The sequence below is a fragment of the Mobula birostris genome, chromosome 2 (genome assembly GCF_030028105.1).
Source record: "Mobula birostris isolate sMobBir1 chromosome 2, sMobBir1.hap1, whole genome shotgun sequence".
Lineage (NCBI taxonomy): Eukaryota > Metazoa > Chordata > Chondrichthyes > Myliobatiformes > Myliobatidae > Mobula > Mobula birostris.
Genome location: NC_092371.1, coordinates 227,316,313 through 227,336,637, shown reverse-complemented (window position 1 = coordinate 227,336,637; position 20,325 = coordinate 227,316,313). Strand labels below are relative to the sequence as shown.

Here is a 20,325-nt window from a genome sequence, read left to right as displayed (position 1 = left end):
AGGCCAGTTGGATGTTCCACCATGCTTCTGGGTCAATGTCCTGTGGACAGATGACAAAAGTTGAACTTTTTAGCGGAAATGCACTCTGCTACGTTTAGTGTAAAAGGGGCACTGCACACCAACACCAAAACTTCATCCCACCTGTGAGGCATGGTCGAAGGGGCATCATGGTTTAGGGCTGCTTTGCTGGAGGACAGCTTGCAATCACTGAGAGAGCATTTTAGAATGGCCAAGTCAGAGTTCAGATCTTAACCCAATTGAGATGCTGTGGCATGACCTGAAGAGGGTTGTTCATGCAACGTATCCCAGAAATATTGATGAACTGGAACAGTTTTGTGTGGTGGAATGGTCCAGAATTCCTCCTCGACATTGTGCAAGTTTGATCAGCAGCTACAGGAAATGTTTGGTGGAGGCTATTGCTCCTAAAGGAGGTTCTGCCAGTTATGAAATAGAAGGGTTCAAATACTTTGTCCAGCCTGGACTGTGAATGATTAAACAATGTTTTCAATAAAGACGTGATAAGTACAATCGTTTGTGTGTTATTAGTTTAGGCAGATTGTGTTTGTCTATTAATGTAACTTAAATGAAGATCAGACCACAATTAATGCAGAAAACCAGATAATTGCGAAGGGTTCACAGACTTTTTCTTGCAACTGTATATGTGCCTAAGACTTCTGTACAGTACTGCAGTACTTGACCTTAACGAACTTCATGATGACATGCTCACTGAAGCTTAGAAAGCTCAGGATCCCATTTGCTATTTCAACCACGTTCTTAGTGTGCCCAAACTTTGAACACATTCCTTCAGATCATTCTGTCCTTTAACACCCTTTTAGAATTAGCTTATGTTGCTTCTTCTCATTTTTCTTCCCAAAATGTCACACTGTGTATTTTACAGCAATAAATTTCATCTGCCATCTGTCCATCACCAGTACAACCACATATAATTCCTTTGAAGTCTGTTGCTTTCTTCCTCAGATTTACTGGTCTTTCAGGTTTTGCATGATATATAGATTTAGAAATAGTGCCTTTTATGCCTGAGTTCAAACCATTAAAATACGAAGGAAAGCAATGTTCCCAGCAATGACTGTGGCGGCAGCTCCTTTGAACACTTCCCTCCTATAAGAAAGATGAGTTTGGTCCAATACAAGAGAGACTGCGGGTGATGAGAATCTGGAGCAGCACACAAAGAGCTGGAGGAACTCAGTGGGTCAGGAGGGAAACCAACAGTCAACTTGTTCGGCTAAGACCCTTCATCAGGACTGGAAAGATAAAGGGCAGAACCAGAATAAAAGGGTGGAAGAGGGAGAGGAGTAAAATTTGGCAGATGATGGGTGAATCCAGGTTAGGGGAGAAGGCAAGAGGGTGGAGAAAAGGGAAAAATGGGAATGATATGGGAAGCAAGGAGAAGATAGGTGGAAGAGTCAAAGGGCTGATGGGAAAGGACAGCAGACCATGAAATAAAGGGAAAGGGGTGGGAAATAGAGGGAGGAAGTTGTAAATGATAGGCAGGTCCTGAGTGTGAGGGAGGGGAAAGAGAAAGGCTTAAGGAATCAGAATCAAGGGTCCTGCTAAAGGGTCTTGGCCCAAAATGTCTCGACTGTACTCTTTTTTCCATAGATGCTATCTGGCCTGCTGAATTCCTCCAGCATTTTGTGTATGTTGCTTGAACTTCCAACATCTGCAGATTTTCTCTTGTTTGAGAATGCGAATCAGAGTTGGGTTTAATATCACCGGCATGTCATGAAATTTATTAACTTAGCACCAGCAGTACAATGCAATACATGATAATATTGAAAAAATAAATAAGTAAATCAATTACAGGAAGTATATGTATATTAAATAGTTAAATTAAAAATAGTATGTAAACAAAAATAATAGATACATTTTTGAATTGATGAGTGTGTCCCTTCAGGCTTCTGTACATGCTTCCTGAAGGTAACAATGAGAAGAGGGCATGACCTGGGTGATGGGGGTCCTTAATGATGGACACCACCTTTCTGAGGCATTGCTCCTTGAGAAGTCTTGGATACTACGGTGGCTAGTACACATGATGGAGCTAACCAGTTCTACAAGTTTCTGTAGCTTCTTTTGATCCTGGGCAGTAGCCTCCCCCATACCAGACAGTGATGCAGCCTGTCAGAATGTTTCTCCACAGTACCTCTGTAGAAATTTTCGAGCGTTTTAGGTAACAAACTAAATCTCCTCAAACTACTAATGAAATATAGCTACCTGGACTATTCCTCTTCCCACCCTGTCTCTTGCAAAAATGCCACCCCTTCTCGCAATTCCTCTGTCTCCACCGCATCTGCTCTCAGGATGAGGTTTTTCATTCCAGGACGAAAGCGTTGTCTTCCTTTTTTAAAGAAAGAGGCTTCCCTTCCTCCACCATCAACTCTGCTCTCAAACACATCTCCCCCATTTCACGCACATCTGCTCTCACTCCATCCTCCCGCGCCCTACCAGGAATGGGGTTCCCCTTGTCCTCACCTACCACCTCACCAGCCTCCGGGTCCAACATATTATTCTCCGTAACTTCCACCACCTCCAACAGGATCCCACCACGAAGCACATCTTTCCCTCCCCCCTCCCTCCGGCTTTCTGCTTTCCGCAGGGATCACTCCCTACGCGACTCCCTTGTCCATTCGTCCCCCCCATCCCTTCCGATCGATCTCCCTCCCGGCACTTATTCTTGTAAGCGGAACAAGTGCTACACGTGCCCTTACACTTCCTCCCTCACCACCATTCACGGCCCCAGACAGTCCTTCCAGGTGAGGCGACACTTCACCTGTGAGGCAGCTGGGGTGATATACTGCGTCCGGTGCTCCCGGTGCGACCTTCTATATATTGGCGAGACCCGACACAGACTGGGAGACCGTTTCGCTGAACACCTACACTCTGTCCACCAGAGAAAGCAGGATCTCCCAGTGGCCACACATTTTAATTCCACATCCCATTCCCATTCTGATATGTCTATCCACGGCCTCCTCTACTGTCAAGATGAAGCCACACTCAAGTTGGAGGAACAACACCTTATATTCCGTCTGGGTAGCCTCCAGCCTGATGGCATGAATATTGACTTCTCTAACTTCCGTTAATGCCCCTCCTCCCCTTCACACCCCATCCCTTATTTATTTATTTTATATATTTTTTATTTTTTATATTTTTTATTTTATATTTTCCCCCTTTTTTCTCTCTCTTTTTTCTCCCTCTGTCCCTCTCACTATAACTCCTTGCCTGCTCTCCACCCTCCGGGCTCCCCTCCCCCCTTCTCTTTCTCCCCAGGCTTCCCATCCCATGATCCTCTCCCTTCTCCAGCCTGGTATCCCTTTTGCCAATCAACTTTCCAGCTGTTGGATCCACCCCTCCCCCTCCTGTCTTCTCCTATCATTTTGGATCTCCCCCTCCCCCTCCCACTTTCAAATCCCTTACTATCTCTTCCTTCAGTTTGCCCTGACGAAGGGTCTCAGCCCAAAACTGCAACTGTACCTCTTTCTATAGATGCTGCCTGGCCTGCTGCATTCACCAGCCTTTTGTGTGTGTGTTGAATGAAATATAGCCACTGTCTTGCCTTCTTCATTGCTGCATCAATATGTTGGGACCAGGTTACATCCTCAGAGATCTTGACACCCAGGAACTTGAAATTGCCCAGTCTCCACTTCTAATTCCTCAGTGAGGATTGGTTCGTGGTCCCTCGTCCTACCCTAATTGTATCCATTGAGCTGGTCCGCATCCAGTTCACCTTAGGGTGCCCCGGAGTCCGAGAGATAAAGCAGAACAGTGTGCGGAGCGTAACCGAGGGGCATGGTTGCTGTAAGTTAGAGAAATTTAAATTGTTGCCATCAGGTTGGAGATACAAAGATGGGAAATGAGGTATTGTTCCTCTAATTTGCATCCAGCGTTAATGGGAATAGAGGAGGTTGTGGACAGACATATCAGTGTGGGAATGGGAAATGTCTGGCTACCAAGAGATCCTGGCTTTATGGTAAATAGATCACTGCAGTTTCTTTGCAAGTCCTTTGACCATTTAAAGAAATATGTGAGAAAAGATCAAGTAAGGATCAGGTGATTTAACAAATTTAAGTGAATTAGTCTATGTAATATCTTTATCATTTTTAACGTATTCAGCATTTCAACTACATCTTTCTGAGATTACATCAGCACCTTCTCAATAAAGTTTGATGTTACCTGCTTATTTAGGACCTCAGCTGTGCCTTCTCCCTCCAAGAAAATCGTCAATCCAGAAGTTAATTAAGTTAAATAATCGAAGGTTTCAAAACTTAATTTAATGTTAAAATACTTCAATTGATTTCTCAATGGAAGTATAGAAGGGGATCTATTTAATTTGTTCTTTATCCTTCTACTATCACAGATCCTCTCCCAGCATGTTTGTAACCACAAACAATGATTGTTTTCATTAAAAACATTCAAATATATTTTGGCAATAGTTTAACATGATCATTCCTTCTCAATCTTACTTCTTCCCTCTTCCTTTCCAGTTCTAATGAAGGGTCTCGGCCCAAAACGTCAACTGCTTACTCTTTTATATAGATGCTGTTGAGTTCCTCCAGCATTTTGTGTGTGTTACTGAGAAAAGTATTTGTTTCATTTGTGCTAAAGCAGTTTTGAATGAGCTTGGAAAGTAAGTATGTTGTAAGGTTAGACAAGAGAAAGAAACAAGTTCAAAGAATTATTTTCTGAAAAATTTCAAAAATTAATTTTGGCTTCTTACGGAATAATGAGGTCATTCCACATCTAAAAGAAATATTTTTGCTTGTAAACATTTACTGCACTGGGAAAGAGAGTTCAAGCTGCTGAGGAACATAATAAGCTTTTTGCCCCTGAGGATTTTCCTTAGTTTATTTCTGTGCTCCAGAATTTTAATAAAGCTCTCAAATGATTTTAAATAAAGGAAGTATTTCTGATGTTTGACATTAAACTGTCATGCTCTTTCAAATGTTGAGTATTTTAACATGTACATTCAATATTCAGTGCATGATTCCATATTTTTGCCTTCATCTTTCAAGGAAAAGAGAAACTGTTAATGACGAACACTGAACAAGAGAAGCAGTTTTTATTTATCTTTTCCTCACAAAGGACATTATCATAGTTGCTTACAACACACACAAATGCTGTAGGAACTCAGTATGTCAGGCAGCATCTATGGAAATGAATAAAAAGTTGGCATCTTGGGTCATGACACTTAACCAGGACTGGAAAGAAAGTTGGGGGGGTGGGGAGAAGCCAGAATGTGGGGGACAGGAAGGAGTATAAGCTTCTTCTTATAACAACACACATCAAAGTTGCTGGTGAACACAGCAGGCCAGGCAGCATCTGTAGGAAGAGGTGCAGTCGATGTTTCAGGCTGAGACGTCGACTGCACCACTTCCTACAGGTGCTGCCTGGCCTGCTGCGTTCACCAGCAACTTCGATGTGTGTTGCTTGAATTTCCAGCATCTGCAGAATTCCTGTTGTTTGCGTTAAAAAAAGCTTCTTCTTATTCTGTTTTTTGTCCTTCCTTTCCAGTCCTGATGAAGGGTCTTGGCCCGAAACTTCAACTGTTAATTCATTTTAATAATTCCTGTCTGACCCACTGAATTAAGATCATAAGAGGTAGAAACAGAATTAGGCCATTCAGCCCATTGAGTCTGCCCCGCCATTCCATCATGCATGATACCAGATCCCACACAACCCCATACACCTCTCTTCTTGCCATAATATTTGATTACTCTGACCAATAAGGAAACTATCAATTTTCGCTTTAAACACACGGTACCCATGATCTTGGCCTCCACAGCTGTCTGCAGCAGAGCGTTCCACAGATTCACTACTCTCCGGCTAAAAAAAATTCCTTCTTACCTCTGTTCTAAAGGGTTGTCCTCAATTTTGAGGCTGTGCCCTCTAGTTCTGGGCACACCCACCGTAGGAATCATCCTCTCCACATCCACCTTATCTAGCCATTTCAACATTCGGAAGGTTTCAATGAGATGCCCCCGCATTCTTCTAAATTCCAGCGAGTACAGGCCCAAAGCTGCCAAGCACTCCTCATATGTTAACCCCTTCATTTCTGGAATCATCCTGGAGAACCTCCTTTGGACTCTCTCCAATGACAACACATCCTTTCTGAGAAATGGGGCCCAAAATTGTTGACAATATTCCAAGTGCGGCCTGACTAGTGTCTTGAGGACCCTGTCCACAATGCAAAGTTCCTCCAACATTTTGTGTGCATTGCACTAGGTTTCCAACATCTGCAAAATCTGTTTGGTTGATTAAATTTTTTAACATTATTTTCTTTTTTGTGATGAGGAGCCTGTAGTTCACACCTTAACCTGCTCATCTTTAGTTAATTCTAACAAGTGCTTTAAAAAGGTGTCAAGTCACAATTAACATTTGATAGACTTACCGATGATGTACTTGGGCAGGTGACCGAATTGGGCTGGGTACAGTTGAACAGTTGCAGGTTTCATTCTACCTGCCTGTACTCAAGTTGTCAATCCTAACCACATACATGCTATTGCAAAAAGGAAACTATGTGAGTGTACTGCAGTTTTGACTCGTTATGTATTCTACATACCTAACTTTTCCAAACCATGTCTTCCATGAATGCAGGTACAGCTGGGAAGAGCGGAGATAAAATGTCCTATTACTGAATGCAGCAAGTATATGGATGAAAGCACTGTTATCTCCAATTTGCCTCGTGATGACATTGTCAAGTACAGTTACTTCCTAGAGCTGAGCAGGGTTGATTCCAGCACAAAGCCCTGTCCTCAATGCAAGCATTTTACTACTTACAGACGGAAGAGCAACATTCCAACCCCTACAAAATCAGAGAGCAAGTTCAAAGTGAGTAGTGTTCTGTCAAATTCTCAAAGCATTAATTTAGTGATTATGTGTAAATTCCTGCTGCGTGTGGTTAAAATACTTGTCTAAGATATTACTTAGAATTGTAGTAAAGCGTGGCATGGGGGAGTGTTCTGTGTGCAATGAGTGTTTGAATTTATTGTTTCTTTTTCCTCACCTTTCTAAGTAAATTTATTATCAAAGTACAAGGAGGATGTGAGGGGTAAGTTTTTCGCTCGGAGAGTGGTGGACGCCTGGAATACACTGTCTGGTGTGGTGGTAGAGGTAAATACATTGGAGGCTTTCAAGAGGTGTTTGGATAGGCACATGGATGTAAGGAAGCTGGAGGGATATGGACATGGTGTAGGTAGGAGGGATTAGTGTTTGGGTGTTTTTGATTTGCTTTTTAGCTGGTTTGGCACAACGTGGTTCCTGTTCTATGTTCAATGTCAGCATATACCACCCTGAGATTAATTTTCTTGTGGGTTTTCACAGTAAATAAAAGGAAACGGTAGAATCATTGAAAAAAAAGATGCAAATAACAAAGACAACAACCAATGTGCAAAAGACAACAAACGTGGAAATACAGAAAGAGAAAAAGAATACGAATTTCATTGGTTGGTCAATGTGCTTGAGGCGTTTTGTAATAATCCTAATGTGCCTCTTGGGTCAATGAAGCAATAGCAGTGGTGCTGTTTATAGACAGGGCCCCTTGTCCATTCAGCCTGGAGTGGTCGTAGAGTACACTTATAAGAAAGTGATGCTCATGAAGTGCTCATTCCAAGGGGAAAAGAAGCAGTGAGCATTGTTATGTTGCAGTTACAGAAAGCAAGAGAAAAGTTCACGAGAAAGAGAGGTTCAAGATTCAAGTTTATTTTTCTCATAGACATCAAAACACAAGGGTGTGCTGGGGGTAGCCCGCAAGTGTTGCCGCACATTCCAGCGCCAACATAACATGCCCACAGTGCCGGGCAGAACAATACAGAGCACAACAAGCAACAAGGCAGCAGCACAAAACAAGCCCCATTCCTCCCTGCCTCCCATGCACATACACAGTCCTTTAAACCCAGAACAGGTTTGACAAAAAGCGGGATTTCCCAGAGGCCAAGCGTTATAATTCCTATCCCCATTCCTGTTCCAACATATCAGATCACAGCCTCCTCTTCAACCACAATGAGGCTGCTCTCAGGGATTGGGAGCAACACCTGAAATTCCATTTAGGTAGCCTCCAACCTGATGGCAGGAATATTGATTTCTCCCTCCAGTCATTTTTTTTTCCTTTTTTTTTCTTTTCCCCTCCCCCCTTCCCACTTATATTATTCCCCATTTGGCCTCTTAGCTCTTCCCCTCAACTGCCTATCACTTCCCCTTGCTTCCCCTCCTTCTTCCCTTTCTCAGTTGGTCCACTCTGCTCTCCTATCTGAATCCTTCTTCTCCAGCTATCACCTTCTGGCCATCCTCCTTCCCCTCCCTCTAACTTTTTATTCTGGCGACTTTCCCCTTCCTTTCCAGTCCTGATGAATTGTGGCAGGCCAAAACGTTGACTGTTTATCCATTTCCATAGACGCTACCTGACCTGCTGAGTTCCTCCAGCATTTTGTATGTGTTGTTCTGGATTTCCAACATCTGCAGAATCTCTTGTGTTACAGGTTTGATCAGTTATAAAGCGTCACAGAGTCATGTACGTGTACAGCACGAAATTTTCACTTGCAGAGTTTTGTTTCAGAATCAGGTTTAATATCACCTGCATATCTCATGAAACTTCTTGTATTTGCAGCAGCAAAGCAATAGTAAAAGTAAATAAAAATAAAACAAGTATTGCTAGTGTTCGTGTTCAATGTCCATTCAGAAATCTGATGGCGGAGGGGAAGAAGCTGTTCCTGAAACATTGAGTGTGTGCCTTCAGGCTTCTGTACCACCTTCTTGATGGTAGCAATGAGAAGAGGGTGTGTCCTGGGTGATGGGGGTCCTTAATGTTGGATGCCATCTTTTTGAGACATCGCTCCTTGAAGATGTCCTGAATGCTGGGGAGGCCAGTGCCCATGGCGGAGCTGACTAAGTTTATAAGACTGTACAGCTTATTTTGATCCTGTGCAGTTGCCCCTCCCTCATACCATATGGTGATGCAGCCAGTTAGAATGTTATCCACGATACATCTGTAGAAATTTGCTAGTGTCTTTGTGAATCTTCTGAATCTTCTGAAGCTCCTAATGAAATATAGCACCTGCTATGCCTTCTTTGTAGCTGCATCGATATGTTGGCCCAGGATAGATCTCAGAGATATTGACACCCAGGAAATGGCTCACCCTTTCCATTTCTGATCCCACTATGAGGACTGGTGAATATTCCCTTGTCTTACCCTTTCTGAACTCTACAATCAGTTCGTTGGTCTTACTGATGTTGAGTGCATACCATTTTTTGAGTTATGCGTACTAGTTTCAATATACTTCTATCAAATTGGAGCAATAAACAAACCAAGGCAATTTGTTTATTTGAGGGAGTAGAGAAGACAACATTGCAGAGGATGGCCCGAGCCATTTCATGAGTGCAATGTGAACAGAAGGACTATTTTAAAGTAGCAGTTGAGCTACTTGGGTAAGTGACTCTTGACTGAGTGCCACATGTTACCAGTTTACATAGGATTTCAAATTTATCTACAGCTGGATCAGCAGTGCGAATCTGGGCGCCTTCAGCACTCAGCTGTCCATTGACCTCCTCCTGAACGGTGACATTTAGATACAGGAGGCAATGGTGTTTTGGATAGTATCCAGGACATCCTCAAGAAGTGATGCCTCGAGAAGGTGGCATCCATCATTGAGGACCCCCATCGCCTAGGCCGTGCCTTGTTTTCATTACTACCATTCAGGGAGGAGGTACAGAAGCCCGATGGCAATCATTCAATGATTCAGGATCAGCTTCTTCCCCTCTCCCATCTGATTTCTGAATGACCATTGAACCCATGAACACCACCTCATTTCTCCTTTATTTCTGTTTTTGCGTCACAGATTTCCAACTCTTGAGTTTATGTGCTGCCGATAAGCAGTCGTTGTCTTACACATGATCATCACACTTATGTACTTAACAGTAAAAATTACCACATAGCATTAATATAATGAAAATATATGCTGTGGGCACATGACCAAGTGGTTTAAGGCTTTCGACCAGCGACCTGAAAGTCGTGAGCTCGAGCCCCAGCCGAGGCAGCGTGTTGTGTCCTTGAGCAAGGCACTTAACCACACAGTGCTCTGCGACGACACTGGTGCCAGGCTGTATTGGCCCTTTCCCTTCCCTTGGACAACATTGGTGTCGTGGAGAGGGGAGACTTGCAGCATGGGCAACTGCCGATCTTCCATACAACCTTGCCCAAGCCTGCGCCCTGGAGAGTGAAGACTTTCCAGGCGCAGATCCATGGTCTCACAAGACTAATGGATGCCTTATTATTATAATATCTGCTAAGTAACAAAAGCAACACAGCAGCCTGGTGAGAATACCTGAATCAGCTGTTAAACAGCAAGCTTTCAGTTTCCGCCTACAAGGTCGTGTTTTGATTAAAAGTTTACAGTACACTGTATTTGTATTTTTCTGTTTTTAGATTTATGTAAGGTATATAAACAATTAGCATTGTAGACTTGTTTTGTTGTTAGATGTTCACCAACAATTATCTTGCAAACCCATCAATGAATTTCTCTGCTGCTTTTTGATCAGCAGAAGCTTTAATGATTTAAAGTCCTGCCTTTTCTTAAATTTCTGCAACTGGCCTGCTGAATATTCACAAAAAGTTTCAATTTTCCATTCGTTATGATAGATCTTTGCTTGTTTCATGATCAGCATACTGTTAAGCCGAATATGTTCACTCTGACGCTGACAAATCCACTCTTTCAATACAAAATCAAGACCTTCATTTTTGCTTTATGCGGTGTTTTTTTCTATTTTTCATTAACTTCTGTTCATTACATATGTGAGGTCACAGGACTGTCTGTGGTGCACAAGGACCTGCACCTCACCTGGGAACCTTCCTGCTGCCCTGTGGAATTTTCCATTTGTGACGTCATGTCAGTGCTCAAAAAAAATTTGATTGGATTTTCGGATGAGGGGTGCTCAACCTGTATTACTCTGGATGGTATGCTGTGCGTAACTGGTCAGTGGTAAATTAATGGATAGGAACCCCTTCCTGTTCTAGATTTCAAGGCCATTGAAGTATACCTACTTACTGTGCTTTTTTTTTTATCTTTTTATATTTGGAAATATAGCAAAACTGTAAAATTTGAACAGTCCTTCACACTGTTTCATATGAAAAGGAAAAACAAATAGCACTATCAGAGGAAGGAATGAAAATTGGGTTTTGTGCTGGCTGTACCACCCCACTGTGGTGATAGGTGCATATCTCTCTCTCTCTCTCTACTAGATTGTACATCGCCATAATTGCTTGCTTGCTGAAACAAAACCTGAAGTAATGCTGCTTCTGGAATCACTCAACTGACTCACCGATTCCCAGTTTCTTGTTTCCTTCATTTGCTTTTATAACCGTTTTTACAGCTGCTGACAGATCTCTCAGCCCTCAGCACCACAAGTGCATTTCACAGACTGTCTGTGCCAACTTTCTACCGTTGACTTTATACCCATTCTCCTCCCCTTCCTGCCGCCTCATTGTTAAGTCCTGGTCTTTGGAAGCAAACTCCCAGTGTCACCCTTTAAAACAGCTTTAAGATCGTTGACAAATGCTTCGTAAATGGGTGGCACTGTAGTGTAATGGCTTGCACAACCCAGTGACCTGGGTTCAATTCCCATTGACACTTGACCACATGGGTTTCCTCCAGGTGCTCCGTTTTCCACCCACAGTCCAAAAAGGTAACGGTTGGTAAGTTAATTGTAAATTGCCCCATGATTAGGCTAGAACTAAATCGAGAGATTGCTGGGCAGCACAGCTTGAAGGGCCAGAATGGTCTGTTCTGCACTGTATCTCAATTTAATAAAAAGAAGTAATTTTTCCTGTTCTAATAAGAGTATTTCCAAAGAAAACATCACATGTTTTTATGGTTCTGACCACATAGTCCCTTCCCGTAGACTTCATCAAGGCAGATTTAGTCACAGGCTGCTGGGAGCTTGATATTTTTAACTGAGCAGATGCATGTTTATCTAAAGTGTTCTACTTTTAGATCTGGCTCTTCTTTTGCAGACATCTGAAGAATTTCCCTTCCCCTTCATCAGGGTGTGAATGTACTAATTTTTTTTTCTGTTCCTTGATTCTACAGATTCAGTGTTCCGTGTGCCAATTTGTTTGGTGCTTTAAGTGTCACTCTCCTTGGCACGAAGGTTTAAACTGCAAAGAGTACAGAAAAGGTGATAAGCTGTTACGCCACTGGGCCAGTGAGATTGAGCATGGGCAAAGAAATGCTCAGAAATGCCCAAAGTGCAAGGTGGGTTCAGACATGTTTAATCATTCGTGCTTTCTAACTTCAGCACAGAGTACAGGTGTGTTTTCATCTAGGATATTGCTGTTTAACTGATAACTCCATAATCTGTGCTGTGCTTTTAACAAGGTTCATTTTATTGTCAAAGTATGCATGTACAATACAGCTCTGATATTTACTTCTCCAGATAGCCAGGAAACACAGAAAGATTATGCAAGTTGTTGAAAGAAAAGACCAACCCTGCCCCCCCCGCATGAAAAAGAAACTAAACTCACAAAACCCAAACCCCCCCAACCCCTCCCTCGCACAAAAAACAAACAGATCACCCACACGGAAAAACGATAGCCAGAATACGAAAAGCCAGGCCCCCAGCACCCTCCCTCGCACAAAAACTAACAGATTGCCCACCCAAGAGACAGCAGTTATGTAACCCCCCTGGCCACCCTCAGGGTCGCTCGGCTCGTTGTCGTCTAGGGAAACAGCGCTCGGCCCCGCCAAACTGGGTAATTAGTTTGCGTGGATACTGTGTGATGTACCCCACCCCGCCCCAAATAACAGACAATACACCAGATACGATTAAATGTTTTACAGTTTATAGATATTACTGGAACTATATAATTAATAGAGAATAAAATATAAAAGGAAAATAAAAGGTGCCACACTTATCAAAGTTCAGTCTCTTCGTGCACAAACAGTTGGAGCTCAGGACCCTTCTTCGTCACCCTGCGACCCCTTGGACCACCTCGACCGGCCGCCTGGGACCAACAACGGTGGTCGACCAGACGCTCCACACGAGTCCGTCTCCGTCCCCTCTCCTCACCGACCGCCCCGCTCGGGGTCTGACCCCATTAGCGGACATCACAGCACCTGGTCCATCCTCTGTCTCTCTCTCCCTCCAAAACCCCGCGCATACAAATCTTCCAGATACACCAAAAGCATAACAACTACACCAATTGGTTCATATCATCTTCTTATCACAATCTAACCCAAAACAAGCTGCTAGCGCTAGAACTTTCTCAGCGTTTAACATAACAAAGAAACATTCCCAAATATAACATAACAAAGAAACCATTTTAATTAGCCTACACATTAACATAAAAGACGATACCCTCTTACAGTTAGAACATCAAAAACCCAAACCCCCAACCCTCCCTCCCTCACAAAAAGACATCAAGCCCCCAACCCCCTCCCTCGCAGTGACAATAGCATGAAATCCCGAACCCTCGCTCTCACATACAAAAAATTAACAGATCGCCCAAGCAGCAAAGCACCAACAAGAACATCAGGCCCCAAATCCCCAACTCCTCCCTCACACAAAGCATTGAAACAGCAAATTGCTATTGTAGATTGAGGTCTGGGAACCATTTAATGGTGTCAGGAGTTGCTACATGTAAATCACTAAACCCTACGGATAGGTGGTTCATATAGCAAGATTTTACAGCAAGATCAGTTGTTTGAGTTTAATATTTACAATTGCACATGGGGGTGTTTTTGTTCTCTTACGGGGAATTACATCGTGCTGTTGTTACAGTCAAGTTTAATTACATGTCAAATGTCAAGTTAAAATACCAGATTGCAGCAAGAGTAATTCAAATGTGGTCTATTTAGGAGTGTTGTACGTAGCCTGCAGAACATCACTGTGGTTCACCGGTGCCATGTTATTCACATCTTCTTCTTGGCCCAAAATGTTGACTGTTTATTCCCCTCCATAGGCATTGCCTGACTTGCTGAGTTTCCAGCATTTTGTCTGTGTGTCTTGCTCAAGTATCGACCTCTTATTTTATTGTGGGCCGTAATTCCTTCCAATAAGTTGTCAGCGAATGACCCTGTGATCTAAGGCTTTTTATACTAGACCAGTGGAGCCAGGAGAATTGCCCTCTGCAATAGAAAGAAGCTTGTATGTAATTGTCAATTGGCAACAGTTGATTGGCTGTACAGTTCGTTAATGGACTGCTCATTATAAAAGTAATGGCAGATCAATATGCACAAAGGCAGGGAGCACCTGATCAGGACCAATTTTAAGGCTTAGTTGATCTCCAATGGACATCAGTGATTTGTGTGTATCATTGTTTGCCCATATCAAGCACCAGTGCTGCTGAATTAACTAATAAATGTGCAGTGGCTTGCATAGTGTTTGCTTTACTCCTCCATGTAGTATCAGCTGGTTGCTATATGACATGGGACGGCGATATCTTGGTCAGTCAATCGCTTTTTTTGTTGTAAGGATCAAATGCTGTGTTACCAGTTCAAAAGGTTGTGGATTTTTTTTTTTCTTTTTGTGAATTGTGTTTGGCTTAGATCTTATTTTTTGGTATCGGTTAAAACTAGTTTGGGTCCAAAATTGTACATGAATGAATGAATTAATCGCCATTCAGAGTTAACATCAATTGTTAATTGTTAGCCCGGACGAAGGGTCTCAGCCCAAATCGTCGACTGTACCTCTTCCTAGAGATGCTTGGGGAAGTCCAGAACGAGGGGCCACAGTTTGAGGATAGAGGGGAAGCCTTTTAGGACCGAGATTAGGAAAAACTTCTTCACACAGAGAGTGGTGAATCTGTGGAATTCTCTGCCACAGGAAACAGTTGAGGCCAGTTCATTGGCTATATTTAAGAGGGAGTTAGATATGGCCCTTGTGGCTACGGGGGCAGGGGGTATGGAGGGAAGGCTGGGGCAGGGTTCTGAGTTGGATGATCAGCCATGATCATAATAAATGGCAGTGCAGGCTCGAAGGGCCGAATGGCCTACTCCTGCACCTATTTTCTATGTTTCTATGCTGTCTAGCCTGCTGCATTCATCAGCAATTTTTATGTGTGTTGCTTAACATCAATTGTGCTTGTTCACAAGATTTTATAGAGCTTATAAAATAAAGTTAGTTAAGCAGGAATTGAGAACTGTTAACCAGTCTAGTATAAAATAGTTAATAAGTTATTTTAAATAAACATTCTCAGTTTGACTAAAAGTGCAAATTTTTTGATGAATTTATTTTCACCCACATTAGTAAAATGCTCCTTATTAGTATCTTTAGTTAGATTAATTTTTTTTAAAAATTAAAACAATTCTAAAAAGATATTTTATAAAGCTGTCCAATTCTGATGGGTCACAGGAGATTTAGTTTTCCCTCCTGGTGATTAAATAATTAAAATTATCTAAATGATTAAAAATGAGTGCTTTATTTGTAAATATGAAATTCAGTAGAAGGTGCCCCACCACATCTATTCATTTTAATCAACTTACCAAACTGGAGAAGAACATGATTAAATGCTGTGTATTTATAGCCTTAAATTTTTCAAGTTCGAGTTTATTGTCATGGGTATGCATATGTGTGATATAAATACCGTAATAATTAGGTTTCAGCAGCAACAGCACAGTACATTGCAAAGTTGAATTACAATAACATAAGTTATAAATAATTTGCACAACAAAATAAACAAAAATAATTCTCTGAAATATACTTTTAGAAAAGGGAAGTCTTTGATTTATTTTATCTTTACTATTTAAAATGAGTTGTACCTCTGCCAAAATCCTTTATTTTTAAATTAACATGCTTTTTTTTCCCCTTACAATTAAAGATTCATATCCAGAGGACAGAAGGCTGCGATCACATGAATTGTTCACAATGCAACACTAACTTTTGCTACCGCTGTGGGGAGACGTACCGGCACTTTCGATTCTTTGGTGACCATACTTCCAATTTAAGCATTTTTGGATGCAAATACCGCTACCTCCCTGACAGACCACATTTACGAAGATTAGTCCGTGGTTCTGTCTGTGGTAAGCAAAGCATTTTAATATGCAGGTTGTGTGGGAAATATACAAAAATATTTTTTGTGCCCTTTGGATTTTATTTTATTTAGAGATACAGATCACCATCACCATCAGTGTGTCCTGATTCCTTACAGAAACAAAATTTTAAGGGAAATTTTGAAAAAAGAATAGGTTAGGTACCTTTTCTGATTCCTACATCTTCACTAGTGCTCCCACAGATCTTGCAGTTGGAAAGGGTGTAAAACCCTGATAGAAACAATCAAAGAATAAAAATAAAATTGGGGACAAAGCTGTCTCTCAGCTCTTGGACCTCACCATTATCCTGCAGCATGTTCTGACTTCCATTATCCTGCCAATGAGGCCCCAGGTATCCCAGGGCGGTAGGGATATGGCTCTGCGTAGATCTTCTGATTTTTTGTCTGGGAAATGGATGTCCTCAAGGAAAATGACCGGTCAGGTTGCCCAATAGTGTTGCCTCTCAAGCAAGATTACATTTCTGTTGCCAGAAAATGGTATATATTTGCAAGAAGAGTCGTCAGATGAGCATGCGAAGAAAGCCTTAAAGAAATATTAACCACTTTGTGATCTGAACAAATTGATATTGATATTGAAATGCAAAGAGCAGGGTTACCAAACCTTTAGACTGGTTACTGTTTTTGAATGTTGTGTGTTTGTTCTCCCGCCTTCCCAGCTGAACTGTGACCTTCACCGAGCAAAGGTTAATGTCAGGAAGAAAGTGAAAAAAGACTGGGCGAATCTAGCTAGTTGTCTCAGATTCTTTTTGAATTCAAAAATTATTGTGTACGAGTTAAAGGTGGCAACTCATTATTTCACAATATATCAACTAAACTTTGCTGCCATGCACGTTCAAACCTAATCTCTGGATGAAGGAAGATAAATAATACAAGATTTGTTTGTGGCGTAACTTAATATAAAACATTGCCATTAATATTTGATTATGGCATCATGGCCTGGCACGATTAATTTTAAACTATGTGTAAACAGAAGAAGGTGCACACTGTAATTAAACCCTTGGTTCTAATCTTGATTTCAGTATTGGATACTTGAAATCAGGTTTTTGAAATTCTGCAGACTTGAGTTACAAGTTATCAATATTTATGAATTTCTTTTTGCTTGTTCTATTTCTGATTGGTTGCACAGTTGAGTAATTAGTTAGACATGAAAGTGTAAACTGTGTCAAGTTTTAGTTACTTACTTACTGCCATTTACATCGCTGGCGTTTAGGGCAGCAATGAAGGTCCTCCATCTCTGGCAGTGTTCAGGGCTTCCTTTTTCATGTCAGTAGCTTCCTGTCGGTTTTCACTACTGTCAGTCATGCAAGTCCCGGTTGTTTTATATTAACCCTGGGCGGAAACTCAGGAAGACCATTGCACTCAGATGTAGGTGGATTGTTCATTGCTGTTTCTGTAACAATTTTGTTTTACCAGAGAGGGTTGTTAGCCCTGAGCTGAACTCATGGAGGTATGGTGGTCCACTCTCATTCTAGCCTTTACTCTTTGACCTGCTTGGCTTGGGTGACCCTACCGAGAGCCAAAGCACAAAACTCTGACTCCAGCCAACATGGCTCTCTGGGTCGTTGAGGCACACAAGCCTCCACAGGTTATAGTCCTCTAGGAGGATTTTGTTTATAATTTCCATTATATGTCCACAACCCACCAATTTTATTTGCACATATTCATGATAGTCAGGAGTTCGATCAATATAATAAGTTGATTTATGACATTTGCTGACCTCATAGGCAAATGCATCAATGGATCAGCAGAACTGGAGCACATCCCAGTGAATATTGGATGTTAAAGATGTGATTTTCATATTTAATCATTTTCTCATTACATTTGGCACATAAGGTTGAAAGAGTACAGAGAAAATTTACAAGGATGTTACCAGCCTTAGAGGACCTCAATAGGTTAGAATTTTATTCCTTAGAACGTAGACAATTGAGAGGAAATTTGATAAAGGTATACGAAATTTGATAGAGGTATACAGAATTTGATAGGGGTATACAAAATTCAGAGGGGTATAGATAGAGTAAATACAAGCAAGCTTTTTCCGCTGAGGTTGGGTGGGACTAGAATCAGAGGTCATGGGTTAAGTGTGAAAGGTGTAAAGTGTAAGGGGAAACTTCTTTGCTCAGCGGGTCATGAGAGTGTGGAATGAGTTGCCAGCACAAGTGGCATACGAGCTCAATTTCATTTAAGTGAAGTTTTGAGAGGTACATGGTTTGGGGGGCTGTTGTTCCAGTGCAGGTCGAATCCTTAGATCAACCATGTCCATCTAGTACCTGTCTATAGAAATCCCTTTTCTCAGTGCTTTATCCATAGTCTTTAGCTACTCAAGGTCTCCTCGACACTCAGCAAACACTCTTTAAGGTACACCTGTACACCTACTCATTAATGCAAATATCTAATCAATCACTCATGTGGCAGCAGATCAGTGCATAAAAGCATGCAGACATGGCCAAGAGGTTCAGTTGTTCAGACCAAACATCATAATGGCGAAGGAATGCAATAGAAAGGAAGGACATAAGCCGGGAGGATGTGGAATCGATATGGGTAGAGCTGCATAACACTAAGGGGCAGAAAACGCTGGTGGGAGTTGTGTACAGGCCACCTAACAGTAGTAGTGAGGTTGGGGATGGTATTAAACAGGAAATTACAAATGTGTGCAATAAAGGAACAGCAGTTATAATGGGTGACTTCAATCTACATATAGATTAGGTGAACCAAATTGGTAAGGGTGCTGAGGAAGAGGATTTCTTGCAATGTATGCGGGATGGTTTTTTGAACCAACATGTCGAGGAACCAACTAGAGAGCAGGCTATTCTAGACTGGGTATTGAGCAATGAGGAAGGGTTAATTAACAATCTTGTCGTGAGAGGCCCCTTGGGTAAGAGTGACCATAATATGGTTGAATTCTTCATTAAGATGGAGAGTGACATAGTTAATTCAGAAACAAAGGTTCTGAACTTAAGGAAGGGTAACTTTGAAGGTATGAGATGTGAATTAGCTAAGATAGACTGGCAAATGACATTTAAAGGGTTGACGGTGGATATGTAATGGCAAGCATTTAAAGATTGCATGGATGAACTACAACAATTGTTCATCCCAGTTTGGCAAAAGTATAAATCAAGGAAGGTAGTGCACCCATGGCTGACAAGGGAAATTAGGGATAGTATCAATTCCAAAGAAGAAGCATACAAATTAACCAGAAAAAGTGGCTCACCTGAGGACTGGGAGAAATTCAGAGTTCAGCAGAGGAGGACAAAGGGCTTAATTAGGAAGGGGAAAAAAGATTATGAGAGAAAACTGGCAGGGAACATAAAAACTGACTGTAAAAGCTTTTATAGATATGTGAAAAGAAGAAGATTGGTTAAGACAAATGTAGGTTCCCCTACAGACAGAAACAGGTGAATTGATTATGGGGAGCAAGGACATGGCAGACCAATTGAATAACTACTTTGGTTCTGTCTTCACTAAGGAGGACATAAATAATCTTCCGGAAATAGTAGGAGACAGAGGGTCCAGTGAGATGGAGGAACTGAGGGAAATACATGTTAGTAGGGAAGTGGTGTTAGGTAAATTGAAGGGATTAAAGGCAGATAAATCCTCAGGGCCAGATGGTCTGCATCCCAGAGTGCATAAGGAAGTAGCCCAAGAAATAGTGGATGCATTAGTGATAATTTTTCAAAACTCTTTAGGTCCTGGACTAGTTCCTGAGGATTGGATGGTGGCTAATGTAACCCCACTTTTTAAAAAAGGAGGGAGAGAGAAACTGGGGAATTATAGACCGGTTAGCCTAACATCGGTGGTGGGGAAACTGCTAGAGTCAGTTATCAAAGATGTGATAACAGCACATTTGGAAAGCAGTGAAATGATCGGACAAAGTCAGCATGGATTTGTGAAAGGAAAATCATGTCTGACGAATCTCATAGAATTTTTTGAGGATGTAACTAGTAGAATGAATAGGGGAGAACCAGTGGATGTGGTATATTTGGATTTTCAAAAGGCTTTCGACAAGGTCCCTCATAGGAGATTAGTGTGCGAACTTAAAGCACACAGTATTGGGGGTAAGGTATTGATGTGGATAGAAAATTGGTTGGCAGACAGGAAGCAAAGAGTGGGAATAAACGGGACCTTTTCAGAATGGCAGGCAGTGACTAGTGGGGTCCCGCAAGGCTCAGTGCTGGGACCCCAGTTGTTTACAATATATATTAATGACTTAGATGAGGGAATTAAATGCAACATCTCCAAGTTTGTGGCTGACATGAAGCTGGGCAGCAGTGTTAGCT

The 20,325-nt window shown here is 41.8% G+C and overlaps 1 protein-coding gene across 2 annotated transcripts in view; it reads left to right on the top strand.

The window, feature by feature from the left end:
- The window catches only part of rnf217 (ring finger protein 217), a 122,774-nt gene that overhangs the window by 69,973 nt on the left and 32,476 nt on the right, over positions 1-20,325 (top strand). For both annotated transcript variants that reach the window (XM_072251577.1, XM_072251579.1), the window contains exons 2-4: positions 6,610-6,843; positions 12,093-12,257; positions 15,821-16,022. In XM_072251577.1, coding sequence (XP_072107678.1) covers positions 6,610-6,843; positions 12,093-12,257; positions 15,821-16,022 — 601 coding nt within the window. The remainder of the gene's footprint in view (positions 1-6,609; positions 6,844-12,092; positions 12,258-15,820; positions 16,023-20,325) is intronic.